The sequence below is a fragment of the Carassius carassius genome, chromosome 32 (assembly GCF_963082965.1).
Source record: "Carassius carassius chromosome 32, fCarCar2.1, whole genome shotgun sequence".
In the NCBI taxonomy this organism is placed as follows: Eukaryota; Metazoa; Chordata; class Actinopteri; order Cypriniformes; family Cyprinidae; genus Carassius; species Carassius carassius.
Window position 1 is genome coordinate 22,156,272 of NC_081786.1, and position 21,634 is coordinate 22,177,905.

The 21,634-nt window shown below is 37.4% G+C and overlaps 2 protein-coding genes across 2 annotated transcripts in view; both read right to left on the reverse strand.

Moving 5' to 3' along the window:
* Positions 1-507: 507 nt before the first annotated feature.
* Positions 508-21,634, reverse strand: part of LOC132113009 (kinectin-like) — a 121,181-nt gene continuing 100,054 nt past the window's right edge. The window contains exon 37 of the mRNA XM_059520790.1: positions 508-518. The gene's annotated coding sequence lies outside the window, so the exon portion shown is untranslated. The remainder of the gene's footprint in view (positions 519-21,634) is intronic.
* Positions 8,182-21,634, reverse strand: part of tmem260 (transmembrane protein 260) — a 34,398-nt gene continuing 20,945 nt past the window's right edge. Inside the window, exons 4-16 of the mRNA XM_059520774.1 lie at positions 18,598-18,775; positions 18,350-18,463; positions 17,881-18,060; positions 17,709-17,749; positions 16,010-16,096; positions 14,884-14,992; positions 14,628-14,800; positions 12,182-12,353; positions 11,939-12,078; positions 10,818-10,994; positions 9,817-9,870; positions 9,632-9,716; positions 8,182-8,890 (exon numbers count right to left, since the gene is read on the reverse strand). Coding sequence (XP_059376757.1) covers positions 8,636-8,890; positions 9,632-9,716; positions 9,817-9,870; positions 10,818-10,994; positions 11,939-12,078; positions 12,182-12,353; positions 14,628-14,800; positions 14,884-14,992; positions 16,010-16,096; positions 17,709-17,749; positions 17,881-18,060; positions 18,350-18,463; positions 18,598-18,775 — 1,765 coding nt within the window. The 3' untranslated portion in view covers positions 8,182-8,635. The remainder of the gene's footprint in view (positions 8,891-9,631; positions 9,717-9,816; positions 9,871-10,817; positions 10,995-11,938; positions 12,079-12,181; positions 12,354-14,627; positions 14,801-14,883; positions 14,993-16,009; positions 16,097-17,708; positions 17,750-17,880; positions 18,061-18,349; positions 18,464-18,597; positions 18,776-21,634) is intronic.

Consider the following 21,634-nt stretch of genomic DNA (forward strand, 5'->3'; position numbering starts at 1 on the left):
CAAGAGCCACTGCAAGAGAGAAGGGGGAGGGGCCATAGTTGGTGAAAACGAGTGACAACAAGGGGTAGAAAGGAAACAGGTATTAGAAGAGAGGGCGCACTATTTGGGCATGGTACAATAGTAATATACCATAGTATTATCATGTTTTGTGGACATGTACAACAGGTAATATGAGATACCAGTACCATGGTACAATATTATAATAATCATTCAGTTAATAATAGTTAACCCTCTAATGCAAGAGGTCCATTACAATGTATAAGACTTAAAAAGCAATTTTTTCCCGTCACAGTCTAATGCAACATTTAAACCACCATGAACGACCTTTACCCATAATTCTATATGATTTTTCTGTTTACGGTGTATTCCATGTTTTTTTGACAAGAGACATTCGAAATAGCTGACGGAACTTGATAAACCAAACAACTCTGGAATACTTCTAAGAAAGTTTTTATAACGTTCCCATTTTAGAAATGTTTGAGAAATGTTTTTTTTCTTGGCTGCGAACTTTAAGAGAGCATTCCATTATTAATGATTTTGCACGGGAATGTTACTTTTAAATGTTCTCTGAACATTCTGAAACAAGTGTAAAAACAAAAAAAATCTGTTGAAAATATCCATGAATTATGTATATTTTTCATTATGAATTATGTATATTTATAACTTTATTAAAACCAGATAACTTTGAACGAACATTTTGTTTGAATGAAAATATATTTGTTCATAACTTTTTGGATAACCTTGCCAGAACGTTCCAAATGTTCCCTGTTAGGATTAGTGCTGGCAAATGATTAATCGCATCCAAAATAAAAGTTTTTGTTTACGTAATATATGTATGTGTACTGTGTAGATTTATAATGTACAGTACAGACTAAAAGTTTGGAAACATGACTATTTTTAATGTTTTTGAAAGAAGTTTCTTCTGCTCATCAAGCCTGCATTTATTTGATCAAAAATACAGAAATAAATTTTTATATTGTGATATATTATTACAATTTAAAATAATTGTTTTTAAATTTATTATACTTTAAAGGATCATTTATTTCTGTGATGCAAAGCTGAATTTTTAGGATCATTATCACATGATCCTTTAGAAATCATTCTAATATGATGATTCATTATCAAAGTTGGAAACAGTTCTGCTGCTTAATATTGTTTCAGAACATGTGATCCTTTTTTAGGATATTTTGATGAATAAAAATAAAAAAAGAAGCTATGTTTTTAAAATATAAATATTTTGTAATAACAATATACACTACTGGTCAGTAATTTGGGGTCAGTAATTTTTTTTCTTTCTTTTTTTTAAATAAAATCAATACTTTTATTCAGCAAGGATGTGTTAAATTGATAAAAAGTGATAGTAAAGAAAATATATTATTAGAATATATATTATTAGAATTTTTTTTATTTTGAATAAATGCAGTTCTTTTTAACCTTTTATTGATCAAATATATTAGACAGCAGAACTGTTTCCAACAAACAATAAATCAGAATATTAGAATGATTTCTAAATGATCATGTGATAGACTGTATGTTACATGTGACACTGAAGGCTGGAGTAATGATGCTGAAAATTCAGCTTTGCATCACAGGAATAAATTATTTCTTTAAAGTATATTCAAATAGAAAAGTATTATTTTAAGTTTTAATAATATTTCACAATATTACTGTTTTTTCTGTATTTTGATCAAATAAATGCAGGCTTGATGAGCAGAGGAAACTTATTTCAAAAATATTAAAAATAGTAATGTTTCCAAACTTTTGGTCTGTACTGCACTGTAAAATCCAATAGTTTACCTTACTTAGATTTAATTAGTTATCTTTACTTAGTCGTTATACTTACTAGATTTTATTAAGTTTCAGCTTCTTTCAAGGCAAATAAAACAATTTACTTACTGTTTTGAGTGACACTTACTTAAAATATTCAAGTAGCCACAAAGGAACCAATGACATTAATAAACCAGTGAGAGGCAGCAGTGCACTAATATGTTGCTAATTGCCGGTTGTTTTTTTTTAGCTCACCATTATAGTGATTAGCATTCCCTTTGGTTGGGCACTTGAAACTTCATTTATGTTAATATAATTTTCTCTCTATTAATGGAGAAATGCATCATGAAATCAGAGTTATTTGATTTCAAAGAAAAGTAATAAATAGGTTGCTTTTATAAAATGACCTATTTTTTAATTAAAGCATTTTTATGTGTGTGTTTCATGATGACCTTTTTGAGAGTTTATTTTTCATAAATACCTTGATATGCTTTTTATATAATCCTTAAATAGTAAGTGGTAATATGCCGAAGTCACACACAGACTTAAACATTCATCATGTGAATCACAACAATGGTAACAATTAAATTAAATTTATTTTCATTAATTGTAACAATAGCCATTTTATTTGCTCTTTTTGTTGTGCTACTGCCGACACAAGACAGCAAATAAAATTGGCAAATAAAAACAACAACTTTAAAACAAAGCAACTGCATAATTTATTCTGCGCAATGCATCCTGGGAGTCAGTGAGTAGCTATACTAAGTCATGAGTAAACCTAAATGAAAGGATCAAGTACCCCCTACAGTTCTTTTTTAGTTACTAGAACTCTTGTGTAAGTTAACTATACTAACTAAGCATTTGTCAGTACAACATACTATTCCTATTTCACTTTACTTAGTTTTTTCAAGGCAATCAGTTTGCATGCTTTTTTTAAGTAAGCCCAACTTATTAGATTTTACAGTGTGTATATATAAATAAACATGTATGTATATATTTCAGAAAAATATGCTATATGTTAAATATATTTATTATAATGTAAATTATGTGAATATAAATATAGACGTAAATTTATATATTTTAAATATATAATATATATATATATATATATATATATATATATATATATAAATAAATGCATGTAAATATTTTCTAAATATATACTATGTGTGTATTTATATATACATAATAAATATACACATAGCACACGCATATATTATGCAAACAGAAACTTTCAAAGAATTCATTCAGCTAATTTTCTGTTTGAACCCACGTCTGAAACTGAAAAACAGATGGAGAACAGTAGGAACGGATGGGGCAAGAGATCAGAGGAGAGTCCATTCTGCACCACTTCAGCATGCCGAATTCTCTCACCCTTCTGGAGGAGAAGGAAGACAGATCTTACGAGGAAGAGGTCTCTTGAGGCAGGTGCTGAGAGCCGCAGCCAGGCCTTCAGGCTCTGGAAGTCTCTCCAGTCAGTCACACAACTCATAGCACACAGGCTTCACCACCAACACAACATTACAGGCCTCTTACACAGCATTACAGCACATCGAATTATCCCGCTCAACTCTCTTCATTAGCCCAATTGGATCCTGGGATTTCCATTTGTAAATGGGGAGCTTTTTAGATTAGCTGGTGTCTGCCCATTATGAAACATTTTCCCAATGTTCCCCCAATACTGCGATTAGCTCCTGTCTGTCAGAGTGGAAATGTAAACTTTTCAAAACATGATTCATCCGTTTAAGCCCTTCACAAATATTTTCCACAAGAAATCATGAAAAAGTGTCAACCAAGCAATCCCTGATTAAATGTTTGTTGCAATATGAATTGTAAACCAATGAAACTACAGTACGCAGTAACCTTCTAAGTTAATCCATTGATTGACCATCAATGAGGCTGTAATGAACAAGCTGGTATTTTATTAAAAACATGCTGTTTGGATCCGAACATGATTTGATATTCTGACAGGTTCTAGGAATAAATCAGCCAAAAATAAAAAAAAATTTCTGAAACTGGTCATTTTCAAATGTCACTCGCACTTCCGTGTATTCAAACTGACACTTGTTATACACAGAAATCGCAGTCTGTTCTTCACAAAAAGTTATCATGTGGCTTGAGACTTATAGTGCTCATTTGTACTGTTATTAGAAGTAAGGAAACATCAAATCCATTGGTTCTCTTTGAATATGTTTGTCGTGTTGCTCTTCTGGGAATTTTGAGTGAACTAACCCTTCAAGATCCAATAATTTGGTAAAAGTTAGAAAGGTGCTACTACATGACTTATAAATAGAAAATTTTTAATGCATTATATACCAGTAAATTAAAGAAAACATACTTGATATTGCATCTACATGTGAATATTGTTTCTCTTTCTCAGTGGATGGCGGCTGTGGCTCTTCCCCAGGCATGTATTCACAGCCACAGATGCAAGGGGATGCAAGCACATTGAGGCGGCAAATTATGAAAATGTGGCTTTGTGTCCTCAATGGCGTCGCACTCCTTTAATGTGGCACAAAATTAGAACCGGAGGGAGAAGGAAGACAGGTCAGTTTAATTGGAAACACTGCTCTGGGCGCATACACAAACACACATTCACTCACTTAGAGCAACTCATCACATTAAAGGTAAGATATCATCTCACACTTTCTGAGGGTTTCTTCTGTACAATAAGACATACTTTTTCAGAGCCTGTGGGCATTCATAAAGGGGTTTAATTTATGAGTTTACCTCATCATTATTTAAATAGATCTACACAAGCATCAGAAAATGAGGCTATTCTATGTTGGTAAGCTGCAAAGCTAAAGGATCTTTTATGAAACGGCTGTTGGTCATAGTGTCTTTAGTCTCTTTTGATATTCCAAAAGGATCACAATGGTCTTATCACAGTGAGGTCTGTTGCTCAGTTAAACAAATGATTGAGTTTGGAAGTGATATAAATTCCAAAATACAAGTTCCTAAACCGTTCTACACATGTATGCAATACATCAATCCCAAGATTTCCATGGTAGCCATGTTTTGGCAGATCTAGTCTTGTTACTAGGAGGTCCAAAGAAGATCCTCTATGTTCAACCCTACTCCTTTGAGAGCCACTGTCCTGCAGACTTTAACTCCAACCCTAATCAAACACACCTGATCAAGGTCTTCAGGATTATTATAAAACAGGGGTGTCCAAACCTGTTCACTGAGGACCACGGTCCTGCAGAGTTTAGCTCCAGCCCCACTTACACACACCTGAACCAGCCAATCAAGGTATTCAGACTTACTAGAAACTTCCAAGCAAATCTCTGTGTGTGCATGTTTTATAAATTAGCCCCCAGGTGTTTAAAAACTCTGGTCTATTCTTTGGGCAACAGGGAGAAGGACCAAACTTCAGTATAGTGTACAATCTTTGTCCTAGGACCTGTAAACTTAAGTTATGGGCCTCCTCTTCAGTGCTGGTGAGAGCAGCTAGTGGCGGAGAAACAAAGTATCAAAATTGATGAATGAGTCCACACACTATGCAGATTTAATGAAAATTCTGGGGTCTTTTGGGAGTTACTCACCCTCAAGGCATTCTAGGTGTATATGACTTTCTTCTTTCAGAGGTTCAGAGTTATATTAAACATTTTCCTTGCTCTTCCAGTCTTTATAATGGCATGGGTGGGGTTTTTTTTTTGACAGTCCAAAAGTAGTCAAACAAAGTGCATCCATTCATATTAAAATGTGCCTCACACGGCTCCGGGGGGTGAATAAAGACCTCCTGTAGCAAATTGATGTGTTTTTTTTTAAAGAGATATATCCATATTTAAAATGTTATAAACAGCTTCCTTTGCTCCTGTTAACAAATATTGGTTTTCGCGAGACCCAAACATTCATGCGCTATGCCTACGTCTCGCGGCATTTTATTATGATTTTTTTTTTAAAAACACATCGATTCATTGGACGCCTTCATTAAGCCCCCGGAGCCGTGTGAGGCAGGTTTTAATATGGATCGATGTGATTTATTTCACTACTTTTGGACTGTTGAACAATACCACACGCCCATGCCATTATAAAACTTGGAAGAGCAAGGACAATTTCTAAAATAACTCTGATTGGATTCGTCTGAATGAAGAAAGTCATATACACCTAGGGTACCTTGATGGTGAGTAAAACATGGGCTGAATTTATTTTTTGGGTGAAGTAACACTTTAAATCATCAAAAGTACCCAACCTTCTGTCAAGAAGCACTCCAGCCAGTGGATTCCATCCACCTATTCTCTCAATAGCTCCATGGCCTCATTCTTATCAGGGCTTCCCAAAGACACTAGGACCACCACAGACATGAGCCGCTCAGTACAGCTGCCAGAGTATTCATCTCTTCACCCCTCAACCAGCTTCCAACAACCCACCTGAGGCAGTCAATCATGGCTATGTGGGTCCAGGGCCAGGGATTAAATAAAGGTTCAAGAATCAATCCAGAGAAATGGAGACAATCCCTGCCTCTGCCTAATCCCTCTCATATATCCTTGCATTGTTCAGAGGTTTATTAAATACAGGGATGAGGGAGAAAGAGATGGAGAAAGCAGACTTTGAGATGACGGTGAGATGGTGTGGCATATGACAAGTCTTGGCGGTTTTAAAGGCTTGTTTGTGGATCAAAAACTGAAGGGTCACAATGGAGATGATGAGGGCCAGGCTGTAACAGTGGTTTTCTTCGACACAAATAGTTTCTGTACCATTTATAAGACTTTTTTTCAGTTACATTAGGACAGGAAATGCCCCATCCTGCTCCCGAAGGGACACTTCCTCCAACCCTAATCAAACACATCTAAACTAGCCAGTTAAGGTATTTTTAAGGTGTTAATGGTATCCAGAAACTACCAGCAGGTGTTTTATAGCACGTTTGAGCTAAGGAGCAAAACTGGACGGCCCTAATACTCCTCATAACTTTATACAAAAAAAGGTATCTGTTAAGTCACTGACTTAATGAGCAGCTGCAAGGCAGCTGACTTCTGTTTTAGACACAGTTTTAGAAAAGTATGCTCTTCTGTCTAAACAGAGAGTGATCTTCCACACTATAGAGTTTCAAGTTTCATTTTCTCCAGTCTGTAATGTGGCATGCACATTACAGCCAATTTCACATATTGTGTCTATCCCTTCCACCCTCCTCCGCGGTCCTCCATCCCTTCCTCCACTCCCTCAGCAGGAGGAAGTAGAGGAGATTGGCCCCACAGCTAAAGCCCCCTTTTCAGGCCTGCCGCTGGCGAGGTCTATCGGCAAAGCACAGGGAGCGGAGGTGTCACTTCTGCTATGGCATTTCGGACAGTATCTACTTCTCTCCGGGTGCAGAGGAGAAAGGAGAAACACAGGGGGTATTATCAGAGAAGGATGAGAGCAGCGAAGGCATTTTTTTCTTTTTATTCCCCTCCTAAGCTTCGGGCTTTGCTCCCAATCCGATTGGTCGATACAGCCAGGGATGTAAATGAAATGCAAAGAGGAATAAGGCTGGCTTCCCATGTTATGAGTGTGTGTGCGCAACTGCACTGTTCTCTTTGGCTCTTTCTCAAGGATTACCATTCATGGGCCTCTCTCTTACCTTCCCTCTTTTGTCTCCAAGTCCCTGTGTTGCGATTTCATTTCTGTCTTGTCAGTGTCCATTCGCCTCTTGCTAGCACTTCCTGTCTAACTCTGTTCTATCGTGCCATATACACCATCCTATGTACTGATTACTTCTCGCTTGCTTGTCTTTGCTCCCTCTGCCTGGCTGGGTTCTCAGCTCTTATCTGTTCAGGCACCCCACATTCCAGTGTTGACGTGGCTTCCTGCCTGCATCCACGGTCATGGCGATTCCATGGGTTCACACAATCCCTCAGATGAGAGAGAGGCAAAAACAGGGACAGGGAGGGACGGAGAGAAAGCAGCACAGTGGAAGAAGAGCTGAATGTACATGAGAAGGGGGGACATTTTATGTTGTGATAAGGTGTAGCTGACATCCTGAATTTAGGATGAAATCATTCTTCAACCAGCTTCTCTTAGGACCCACATTTTACACTGATCATCCAGTGACCACAAAACACGAAAGTTCTATCAGAATATATAATTTTAAAATCAAACAGTAGTTGGCGGGGTCCCTAGTAGTCATGTCTCTTCTGTTGAAGACTCAAAGCTGTTTTGAGAGATAGACAAAGCAGAAAAAATGAGACAGGGAAAAGGATGCAGTATTTTCAAATTTGACCTAGATTAATGGTAATTCTTAATCTCTCATGGTTGAGCCCAAATTTACCCCCCACCCCCCTCAATCTCAATCTGAGACCTCTGGGATCCTAAAGTGAGAGAGAGGGATGCATGACAGCGGGGGGCAAATGACAATTGTTTAAAAGGAGAGAAGGGGAGAGGTGGAATGAGTGGTTCAGGACACCTTTGATCATCAACTCAATGCATATTAACATGTTGAAAGTGTGAAAATTTTATTACAAAAGAGATGCAAAGAAACGCACAAATACAACCAATTCTATTAGAGAACAGAAAAATGTGTCCCTTTACTTTCACAGTGGGAATTATCTTGGAGTCTTGGAATCTTGGAGTCGTAAATATAAACCCCTGATTTTTATAACTGACCAATATATCATGTTGTTAATAAAATAATGTCTGCCAACCAAATGAACCGTTTTTTTTAGCATTTTGAGTCCAAATTACTTAGAGATTAATCTGTGTGTTGGTAAAATAGACATTAAACATCAGTTACAGTCTTCAGTCACACCTGCACTGTCTTTACAGCTTTCTTCATATTTACAACCCTCCCTCTTACCTTATTGTGCTATCTGCACCTATGTCGTGTTGTAGATGTTTTCAATGTTTTGGAGGCTCTCTGTGTTGTTTTAGACAATTTATGTCACTTCTTGTCTCAAGCCTTCTGTCTGTCTCTGAGTTTCTTGCGCTCCTTCTTGAGATGTGTGATGATGGAGCGGATGGCTTTGCTCTGGGGATCGGTGGGTTCTCTCTGAAGGTAGCGGCTGAAGTGGTGGATGCTGCGACTCAGGAGGGAATCTAGACCATGACCTCTGCCCCCTGATCGCAGCAGACGTTCTGCGGAAAGAGCCAGGTTCTTATCCCAATTTGCTGGGTAGTCTACCTGGGTTTCCACTATTTGACAATACAGCTGTCAATAAAAATAAAAATAAAAAAGACCACATAGCTTTAAATATTTGTAAAATAGACAATATTAATATTTAATAACTTTTAAAAGAGACTTTTTAAAACAAGTTTATAAAAGGTTTTTAAAACACAATATAAATGATAGAAGACATCAGCTGTGATGTTTTAAGGAACTGTATTCATTCTACAAATAATTTCAAATGACAAACTAGATTTGCATTTCCTTAAGGAAATAGCAGAGCTTGCAAAGTAGCAAAAGAAAGTGTTAAAGGTTTTAGGTAAGCTTTGGTTTTAGGCTTTGATTCTGTGCATAATGTTGCATTTGAGCTGCTTTGCCACTTTTATGATGCTCACAGTGCATCTTGTTTTTTTGTTATTAAAAACATGAAAAAATTCACCATGCAAATTGCTGTCGGAAGTAAAAATTCTGTAATAGTATGCCAATAATATATTTAAGATTTTCAAACTTAAACTTCTTAAATAAAATAGCTCAATTAAGACTGAGCTTACAGTATTTAAACAAAGAGTATGTTTGAACAATTAAAAAAAAAAAAAAAAACCTTAATAATAAAGTAAAGGTATTTGTCTTTGAATCATTCATTCAAGAGATTAATTTAAAAACACTGATTCATCCAGCAATGTGAGTCCCTGAATCATGTGAAGTAGAACACAACGAAACTGGTAGCTGTATTGCAAGCACAGTAATTCCAAAAAAGGCTAATATATGATGTCATTTCCTACTCACATTGTAAGAAAGCTCATAGAGACGGGCCTGCTGTTCATTCTCCATGTTCTCAGCCAGGTCAAACAGGAAAAAAGCTGTCTTCATCCTAAAAAGTGATGGATTAAAAAGCACCATAGGTTACCTTTGTCGCTATATACTGAGGTTTGGTGTAGATACAGTGATGAGAACCATGACCTATGTATTACCAGGCCTGCCACATCTCCTCATTAGCAACTCTCTCCCAGGAGCCAGGGTGGAAGCTGACAGGGTGGAATAAACAAACATTATAATGTCATTTAATTAGCTGTGAGTAGCTAGTAGCTTTTACTTTCACAACGGTGTACTTTCAAAAAAATAATTGATAGTATGCATAGTTGATTATATGCAGAGAGAAAAACTTTGGATGGCATCAAAGCAGTCTTGTTGAGTACGGACTTGAAATACAAGTTTAAAACCAGCCAGTAATCCAGCGAATCATATTCTGCATATCTTCAAACCATGCAACAGCTGATCTTCAACCTCGCCTGTCTTTTGGAAGCTCCCTCTGTGGTGAACGACCCATATATTTCTGCATTTCTTCCTTTCCACTACATCGCTCATAAACGCGCAGCCTCTCCTTCAAAGGAATATTTTAGCGTGTGACTTCCCCGCTAATATTTGTCTGGCAGGCAGGGATGGACACGCTTGTAGTGAGTGAGAGGAGAGTAATGTCACACCATTCAACCCCGATTAACTTGCTGAATACCAGCCGGCTGCAGAGAGCCTCAGTGCCGGAGACTAGAACTAATTTCACTTTATACACAGATATTGACATGCCGCAGTTTAGAAAGTCATTAGGGTGGGGTCAGCGGACTAATAACGACTTTGAAGATGGAAACGGAGGCTGTCTGCACAGCATGAAGTCAGAGAAGTGTTTAAGTGCACTTTAATATCAGCAACACCAGGTGAGCACTCAAGCAAGTTTACTGCATCAGAAATGCCATAAATAGTATTGTAAAAGGTGTTTAAGGTCATAACAGTATTGCGCAAGAAACAAGTCTTTATTTATCAATACTTTGCCCCTCTAATCATAAATTGTATGAAAATAACACATCTGTTAGCCTAATGTTAATTTCAGCTTAAAACATTAAATTCCACATATTAACAAAAAGTATTCAGGCAATATGTCACTCCCTAAGTATACTACAAACATAAGTAATCGTGCTACCTGTCATGTGGCTGGCTCCAGTTGTAAAGGTCAAGTGTTTTGTGGGCCCATTTTTCAGGGTCAAATGGGGTTTTGACAGGTACTAACTGCTCACAGACGCCCCAGGGCCAACGAGAGAAACTCCTCTCCCAGCTGGGGTCACCCTCAGTTAGACCAATACATGCAAACACTGGCCGGCTGTAGACAAACCCAGAGCAAAGACTGAGCATCAGTGTACAAAGTGGCAAAGTTTTAAAGTATTAAGCTCACATCAATTAATTGACATTAGCTCCAGAGGAAACACTCAAATAACACTCAGCATCTAACCACTCACAAGCTGTAGTAAGATACTTTACAGATCTTAAATAAACAATGTCAAGATATGATAGAGTCCATTATACTGAAAATGAAGTAGATTTAATATAGTGTTCATTGTGTGTTATAAATAATCATACTCTTAAACTTATAACCACAAATACGTAAGTATTAAGATGTATTATAATTGTTGTTATGATTATTCATGAGTTGATATAACATTTTATAAGGTTTTTATAATGCATTATGCATTCTTTATAATGTTTTAAGAATACCCTTATAATGTATTATAAATACGGGCTTCATAGAAAGTGTTACCGAAATTATTACCAATATACTTTCATTCTCTGCATAATCCAGCAAGAAACAAACAAAAATCTTTAAAGTATAGTATTTTGGAGTAAACGCAGTTAAAGCTTTTAACCCTGTCTGTTATTATAGATCCTGAATCACAGGATACACATGGCAGGAATGTTTAAAAACTGGTTCACTTAACAAAAGAAGCAGGTTGCTGATTGTTTTTTTCTCAAGTATTTATTTCTTATTCTCTCTGTTCTGCTTCCCGGGGAAATGACTGTAGTGCTTATTGCCCCCCTCTCAGAGGCCAGGGGCTTTACCAAGGAAATACTGCCGTCTGGTGGAGGGAGGCAGTATAGCTGCTCAATCTCCTTTGCTCTTGCAGTGTGGTATAAGGGGTAACAGAAGACATGGAATGGTTTGCTATCTCTAGTGCATTCAGCAAATTGTTCTATGAAAAATATGCACAAATTATCATTTTAAATGTAGCATATATAAAGAGGGCATTTGAATGTGTCAGTGTATCTTACTGCATATTGTGCTTGAGAAACTGCTCAATGCTGAATGTTGCCTTTTCCTTGGTGTTGATTGGATCCCACCAGCGCCCAGGAAAGGTGACTCCAGGTAAATGCTTCTGGAGTTTTGCCACATACCAGCTATACGTCATCATCTGCATCATAAAACACCGGTTTCTAAAAGCCATTTGAAACAGGGACAGAGTAGCGTGTTTATGGCTGAAGTAAATTAGACATGTGTCAGGCTGGATTACGGACCTCCTGGTCAACGAGGCTGAGGTCTGGCCGGAGACCCTGGCAGTAGTGCAGGTAGCGCAGTGTGTTTCCTGGGAGATCACCACGAGTCAGAACCAACGAGCTCGGCGGCAGGGACAACAAAACCTCACGAGCAAACCTGTCCACCACGTCATTACCGCTCTGATCACACTCTCTGTCCACACACAGACAAAACACTGAAAATACCTACAGTATGAAAACAGTATGTGCAGTGTTTCTTGAGTTGCAGAGTAGGGGTTAAACAGGGCCACAATTGTTTTGTATATTCACACAGGTTTTACTTGTTTTTTTGTGTGTTTTTTTTATGCTAAGCACCTCAAATAAGTGTTATTATCATTAAACTAAAACTATTAAAACATTTTTGCTGATTTAAATAAAGCTGAAATAAATTGGAAAAATAAATATATTACATGAAACACTCAATGTAAAAAAATAAAATTTTTAGGTTGAAGTAAAATAAAATAACTGTAAATAAAAAAAAATTAACTGAAATAAAAAGAACCTAAATAATAATAATAATTTATATATATATAAACAATTATTTGAAAAATACAATGAAAACTTAAAATCTATACAAACAATATTTAAATAACTGCTGCCAAATACGGTGATCATTTTCAGAGGAAAAATAAAACTTATAGGTAAAAATATGCTCAAATATGAATTGCTTCAAAATATTACGTATATTAATGTAATATTGCAAAGAAAACAAAATGACCTATTTCCTAAATTTAATAATTTTATGTCATTGTTCTAAAGCAAATTGTTTAAGTGTTAAAATGTGATCTTAAAATATTATCTCAACCATAATATCTTTGGTGAATAGTCAACTATAAGGTTTAAGAGTTCAACACAAGTAACTCGTTTTTTGTATTTATTTGTTTGATGTTTGTATGACATCTTACCAACAAAATCCCAAAGGTCAATAAAGGTCAACAGGTTAATAATGCATGCGTGTAAAAGTCTTTAGTGAAAAAAGGCTGTTGTAACAGCTTTACAAAGACAGTATTTAATACTGAGAGATTGCGGGACGAAAGTGATCTGAAAGTGATATAGTGTTGTTTACTTTTTTGTGAGTTTGCACAAAAGTGTAAGGATCCGTGACATAGTCATTCTTTCAGCTATTCTGCAGTCAGTAGCTCTGCTTCCCTGTGAGCAGTGATGAGGTGGAACATCTCTCGGCTGTAATCAGCCTCGGACAGGTGTGATGATCACTGACAAGAGTGTCAGTCTCACCACTGATCAAAGCGATGCACCGAACCTCAGCGCTCTAATCTACATGACTGGCATGGCTAGGATGTCTAATCAAGCACAGAACTTGGCTGCTTTAATCTGCATGACTGGCGTGGCCAGGACGGCTAATCAAGCATAGAGTCAAAGCTGCAGAAGAGTGCAAGAGAGCTTTAGCTTTGATGTGTGCTGAAGCATGGAGGAAATGAGGGAGTGACTGGCGTGGTCTGGATGATCAACCACAAATATATAGAAAAAAACACAGACTCTGCTGGTTCAGCGGGTCTGTGATGTTAATGCAGTAACGCACACTGATCGGCCCACTGCAAAAGAATGAGTATTTAGACAGGACATAATACCAATCTGCAGTTCTTTGATGACTGTAGTCCGCTGATCATAAAAACTATTTTCAGCACTGATTTTAGGTGGAAATGTATTGAATTTAATGGAATGGGTTTAAAGATAAAAAATGGAAATTCATTTCAAGTAAGAATTAATATCAGCTGGTCGTTATCACAAAAGGGCCAATCCATGAAATAGCACCAAATTATGGTTGTCAGTTATACAAATATACAAAGAGTAGCCTTATGATGATATTCAATATTCTGAGTAGAAATGATTGATTGATTGATTGATTGATTGATTGGTTGGAGGAACCATCATTTGGGACAAACTGATGTACAATTAAAAGCTCAGGAATGTTTTATCATTAGTTACTTCCTAAAAGAACAGTATTTAAACATATTTATTTATAGGCTGCACTTATTAAACCAAAAATATAGTAAACAGTACTATTGTGAAATATGTGACCCGGGACCACAAAACCAGTCACATTTGTGAAATAGTGAAATAAATATGCTTTCCATTGATGTATGGTTTGCTAGGATCGGACAATATTTGGCCAAAAAACAACTATTTGCAAATCTGGAATCTGAGGGTGCAAAAAAAATCACAATACCGAGAAAATCACCTTTAAATTAGTCCAAATGAAGTTCTTAGCAAAGCGTTTTCTATTTTAATGTATTTTAAAAATGATCATTACTCCAGTCTTCAGTGTCACATGATCCTTCATAAATCATCTGTAAAGTTTTCTTATATTTATCAATGTTGGTCAAAGGTATTTCAAGACTTTTGTGACCTTAAACTTTGAAAAGTGTAATATCCTCCCAGTCTGTGTGACTGTGTGTGAATGCTTTACTTGTGGTTTAAGCGGATCATGTGTGAGATGAGGCCTGCAGTGAGTATCCAGGCTCCTGTGTTCCCCAGCGTCCCCCGGCCCAGACGCCCATTCAGCCAACACATGGCCCAGCTCAGACCCAGACCAGCCAGAACACACACCCCAGCATCAGCCTGCAGCCAGAAGCGCTCCACCTACATACACACACGTGCTATATTCACTGAAGTCCATCTCTAATACATCACATCATAGAAGAATCATATCTGTTAGAACTCACCACTCCCAGCAGAAGAGGCTTCTCAATATTCAGGTTTGCTCTCCAGGCAAAGAACACGGAGTAGAGGCTCACCATAGTGACAATCAACCAGACAAATACACAGCGCAGTCTAGGGGTCAAGTATATGCCATTAAGTTAAAAAGTTTTATGATGATATTGCATTTACTACATTTGAAATACAATATGATGGCAAAACTATGATAGTATGCATAGGAGAGAGTTGTAGTAATATCACACGAGCACACATGCTATTGTACTGAATATTAGCACGGCTATGTATGCCTGAAATACTGATATTGTTTTAATACAGTTCTATAAAGAAGTTATTATCTAGAAATTAACATTTCAAACACAATATTGTTGCTTTTTGCACTGCCAATAATGTTTCCTGCAAGAACTAAATTCAAAATAGTTTCCACAAAATTAGTTTTATGTAAAAATATAATTTTACATAATATTTCAAATTTCGAGCTATCAAAGCCACCTCTCGAATCAGATTTAGTGGTCCAGAATATATATATATATATATATATATATATATATATATATATATATATATATATATATATATATATATATATATATATAATTTATGCATTTTTTTTAAAAGAAATTAATACTTTTAAATTAGGATTAGTTTTTTATTTTATTTTAAGAAATAAATTAGTTCAAATAAGTTAATGGACGAATAACATGTAATATATGTAACACTATAATAGTATATACAGATTTCAACACCACCTCTCCAATCAGATTTAGTAGTCCAGAAATGTTTATTTTCTTCTATTTTTTGAATGAAATTAAACTAGAATTTTTATAATTTTGAATTCTGTTCTTTTGAACACACAACTGTTTACAACATTGATAATGACAAAAAAAAAGTTACTTTAAAGTGAACGTAAATGGCAAGAAATATGATTATTCCCAACAGGTTTCTGACAAATAGGTAGTTGAGCTAGAAACGGACATATTTGACAGCTCAAATAAAATAAAATAAAAACACATTCACACACATCCAGTGTTTACATTTACAGTATCCCCTTTACATTAAACTGTGATGGATGAAAAACGTTTAGACTGTGTGCTTTTGCTTCGCTTCATTGGATCTCATGCAGCCATGTCTTACCTGTTCCACAAAGACAGTAAAATGCCTAGAAGAGCCAACACTAGTACTGGAGCAGACAGATCATTCACACAGTGATTCCACTGAGCCCTGAAACACAAGAGATACACTTATCAATACATCCACTATGTGTGCATGTCTGTGTGATGGACAGAGACTCAAACTTAAAATGCTGTGAGTGTCTGAATGTTGGTTTTTTTTCAGCATTAAGTGCAGTCTTGTTACAGGCTTCTCTCTATCCGTCTCCCAAACCCAGTCAATGGCCAATTTCCCTGCTGAAAGAGATAGTGCCCTGCCTGTGCCTTAATACCCATCTCTCTTTGACAGCTTATTTAAGCATCGTGTGAAAGCGAGTGTGTGTGAGAAAAAGCGTTTGAGCTCCTTATGGCAGGTTTATGCTGTGACATGCTTGTTGTGTTCCCCTCACCTGTCCATCACACTATGGGGCAGCTGTGGGGGGCGATGGGAAACGGCTGATTGGTGCTAGCGGGACACATAATATAAGCTCTCTCTCTGGGGACACCCAAACGTTTGATGATGGTGGGCTGAGGAGACGACCTGAGTCTCACATGATGTGTTACACCAGTGTCTCTGATCATTTCTAAGCTAGTGCAACACAACAGATTTGTTATTCCTAGTAGGTTCAGCTTTGCAGTTTTGGAGGGAAGGGGGATCTACGGTACAAGAATTAACTATGGATGGGGTATAAATAGAGTCATTAGTCTTTAATAAAGCTGTCACTTAATGCAAGTGGAAGAACATTTGGACAAAATCAAGACACATAAAAATATTTGTTATTTATTTTACAGTATATGCACTCATAAGTACTGGTAATATAAGGTGACTACACTGGTTAAGGTTAGGTACCGTTAGGTACAGGGTTAGTACATAGTTATTACCCAATTATTGCAATTACTATATGCAAACAGGCTTTGTATGCAGAACATGACTGTAAAACAAAGTGTAGTTGTCTTGCACAAAATGATTTATATATAAAATTGTATCATTTAAAATATTGAATAATTGCAGTTACAGTATCAAGGGACATAATCAACAATTATGTTTTTTGTTTGTTTTTTTACAACCATGCAACCCTAGTTGACAGAATATTTGGCATTCAATGTCTAAATGGTAATAGTAATAAAATTATAGTATTAACATTGAATATTAACAACTGAATTGCAACGGTTCTATTTTTTGCATTTATTTTAAACTGAACCGTGTTTTGTTTTTTGGTCACTACATAATTCTCATACCCATACTTCCTTCTGGAAATTAAAATTTGGATTCGCTACATAAATTCTTATGTGTCCTTCTGGAAATGACTGGATTTATTCATCAAACAAAGTCATTTTAAGTCATGGTACTCCCGCGAATGCACCAGCGGTCTGACACAGAAAAGAAGAAATTGTTGAATAAAGTTAATGATTCTTTCAGATTCATAAAATTACAGCTGAAGTCACACAGACTATTTTAACAGTGTCCTTACTGCCTTTCTGGGCCCTGAATGTGGTAGTTGCGTTGCTGTCTATGCAGGGTCAGAAAGCTCTCGGGTTTGATCAAAAATATCTTAATTTGTGTTGCAAAGATTAATGAAGGTATTACAGGTTTGGAACGAAATTAGGCTGAGTAATCAATGAGAGAATTTTCATTTTTGGATGAACTATCCCTTTAACTTGTTTTGCAGTTCTCTTACACTCACCATAACATTTTTAGGAGGTTCAAGTTTTCATCTGTTTTTGCCTGAAACCAAAGAATACCATATGCAGTGCATTAGATTCATAAAATATATGCAGCATGGAAATAACTTCATTTCATTTAATTTTTAAAAGCATGTTTTTTAAACTATGAATCATTATTGAATCTGTTGATACCAGGCTGAAGGTGCCATATTCAGCTCGCAGCAGGTGCGTGAGGAGGCCGTGGAGAGACGTCTGGTCTCCCCAGCTCCAGCGAGCTCCGTTGAGGTAGGAGGAAATGGGCAGGTAGATGTATGGCATAAAGCCAGCCAGGAAGCACGTCCCCAAAGACACCAGACTAAAGAAGGACAAACCCTGCGGGCAGCGCATGACACTTGTTATTGATAGATCCTTCCATTGTCAAGTGTTCAAATTTACATACTGTATAGTATAACAGTATAACACTTGGACAAAGCCACAGTTATATGGGAGCGATTGCCTCTACTGCTTTGCACTATTTTCATTTGCAAGTACCAGTACCTGAAGACCTTGAGAAATCACTGGGTTATGAACACTAATCCCTGTAATGCTGTATATTTACTACGTGATGTAATAAAATGTCGAAAAATTATGTGTTGAAACCTGAGTGATTATCAATACTTACATTATGAGTGTAGAGGTGCAGGAGGGCCCAGGGAATTATGATGACAACATACAAGACCAGTGTGTGCTGATTACACAGGCTCAGCCCACAGAAGAGCGCCCCCCACAGAGCAAACTGACAAATTCAAAAATATATAGAAATATGCATCTTACGAGCAAGATGTATCAGTTGACACAAGATGTATCAGTTTTTTAAACCAACAATGATTGGTGTCACCTATAAATACCAAATGGTTTGGACTATAGTACCTTCTTCTTGTGATGAACACTCTCTGTACAGTGGAAGCAGGCCAAGAGTGAGAAAAGGACGCCCACAAACAAGTTGTTAAGTGAAAAGACTTCAGCCACGACCGACCACTGCCATACCAGCCTGGACACGGCAAAAACTCCTCCTGCCAGGACGGCCCCTGGACCGGGACCAGCCACCCTGAGCACAGAAGAGACAACAGTTTTTCAACGTTTTTCGACATTATGTAAACTCTAGTGTGCAAGCACTCTAATGCTGCAACATCTGGTATGTAAAAGAAAATCTATATGAAGCAGCAAATCAACAACCAACCAACTATAACCATTTAAAAATGCTTGTGAGTTCTGGCATCATAAGTTTAATTACATAACAAATAAAAATAAAGGTACAGAACAATCATTGCGCTTTTCAAATGAAATGAAATGAAATGAAATTAATGCATTTAGCAGACGCTTTTATCCAAAGCAACTTACAGTGCATTCAAGCTGTCAATTTTTACCTATCATGTGTTCCCGGGGAATCGAACCTCCAACCTTGTGCTTGATAACGCAATGCTCTACCACTTGAGCTACAGGAACACTTTAAGTTTGATTTAATGTAATTATTTATTTAATTTAATTTTCACTTTAATTTAAGGTGCCCTAATTTTATCTCAGCAAAATAATGACGAACACATCCACACCAACAGGTGTCAGTACAGAGTCCAAAACCAGTGGTACTATTCAGATGATTAGGGGGCAGATAAAGCTTTACATACAAGTTTGGATATATAACGAAGTATGTCCAACTTTATCCGTGTCCATACAGTAAATTCACATAAAGCAATTATATAATATGTAGCATGTATCTCAACGGCTTGATTGCTTATTCCATCGCAAAATGTAAAAAAAAAAAAAACCTTGGAGATATTACACATTAATTTCATAATTTTCTGTAACACTATTTTAAAACAAAATGTGAAACAATTGTGGAAAGTGCTAAATAAATAAATGCATTCGACTTTGACAAACAAGTACTGAGTTATTTAACATTACTAACTATAAGATTAGGCTAGGGTTAGTTGCTTGTAATTATGAATAATTTACTGTTATTACATAGAAAGTATATGTAACAAGGGCACTGTAAAAGAAAGTTTTATCGCTTATTTTCTAACTATATATATATATATATATATATATATATATATATATATATATATATACACAGTATATAAACATAAATACTGTACAATGCTAAAAAATGTAGATGTGAAAAATGTAGCCTATATGTAGACATTTTACCACATAGAGCATGATTGAAAATGCAACTGCATACTGGTAAATGGTAAACAGGCTCAGAAATCTTAACCAGATGTAAAACAAATTCTGTTTTATCTCATGAATTCATAATTGGGAGAAAATCTCTGAATGTTCATATCCACCTGCAATGCATATATAATTTAAGACTTGACTTTGAATTGTGACAAAAGAATAGAGACTTTGACTTGGACTCCAGCTGGGAAAAATAAGATGGGACACATGGCCGGGACGAGGTAAAAGCAAACGCTGGACAAAAAGATTGAACGAGCGAGCTCAGCTTTGTCTGTTGGAGACCCGAGAAGACAGGAATGAAGGAAAGCAAGGGGAATAAAAAAAGTTGGGAAGACGCAAAAGAGAGAGGAAAAAAAATCTCAGCCCGGTCTCCAGCACACTGGCTTGGAAATTTTTTTAGCGGGCTTGACAATTTAAGGGGGGTGGTAGAGGGGGGAAGCGAGGCAGTATGGCCCTCTCTTCATTGTGCCGAGTGGCTTAGAGTCCTCATCAGCCTATCAGCTAAGTGACAGGCGGAGAGCTGCTCTATTCAGCGGCACAGATACACGCCGCGGGCCAAGCGGCTGCCAGCTCCCTCCTGACCCCACAATCCCTCGCCGCTGACAGCTTCAAGCTCCATGGCAAATTAGGCGCTCTCACATTACAATCGCACAAGACAGATTCCATTAACGGTATCTGAAATTGAGTAGAGAGCAGGGCCCTTGCCTTATCAGACCTGACTCATAAGCAGCGGCGGCACCACCGAAGCTCGCGCGCTTAATCACCAGCCATGATACCATTTAGACGTTTCCAGCGCGCCTCTGCCTGCCGCTGTGATAGTCGGCCACAAAAGAGGCTGATGAGACTTAGGGGAAGGGGAACAATGGAGCTTTCGCAGGGAAAGCAAAGTAAGTCAGGAAAAAGGGGAGCAGAGAGAAGGATACGGATGGAAGAAAGGAGGAAGGATGGTGTGTGCGGAACTTGCGCTTGCTGACTACTTCTCTTTTCTCTTCTCCTGCTTTTTTGCACACTACTTGCCTTTCCTCTCTTTTCTTCTCCCACCTCGTATGAGATGAGGCTGCGCGTGTGCGTGCGGTCGGACTAATAGCTTGTCAAAAGCAGGCGGGGGGGGGGGATTCTTGGTGATATCAGCTTCTCTCTAGTCCTCTTTACTACGAGGATGAGGCTTGGTGAAGGTGCAGACCCCCCACATCCTCAACTCGCTCCTGCTGTGTCCCAATTAACCCCCAGCACACGTCGACAGTTGGGGGGGGGGGTGCGGCTGGGTCAGAGCAGAGGTGCTATCCAGAGGTAGGCGAAATATCACATCCTCCCCCTGTCATTGCTTCAATGGGGCAGCCTGACAGTCACTCACTGTCCTCCTCCTGTCTTTATTCCTCTGAGGGGGCTTGACACGGACCTCTTTAGGAGTGTCTGTCTGCTTGAAGGAAGGCATTTGACACGTCCTGCATTCCAGAACATGTAGGACCACCTGGGTCTCCTTCTCTCTCGCTCTCTCTCTCCAGTAAAAAGGTGAGAGAGTGACACTTGCGTGCAGCATCAGAGGCTTGTCTGCTGTGCAGGATGCTGATCTGTTAGTGTCTCTGAAGTACTTCAGTTCAGAACAGATGGGTGACTCCAAAATAAACACTGTAACTGTGAAAACATGCTTGACTACATCAATGCAGAGAAAATTAAAGATGCTTATCTAACTTCTTTCTTATATAAAAAGCAGTGCTCTCACTGTAAT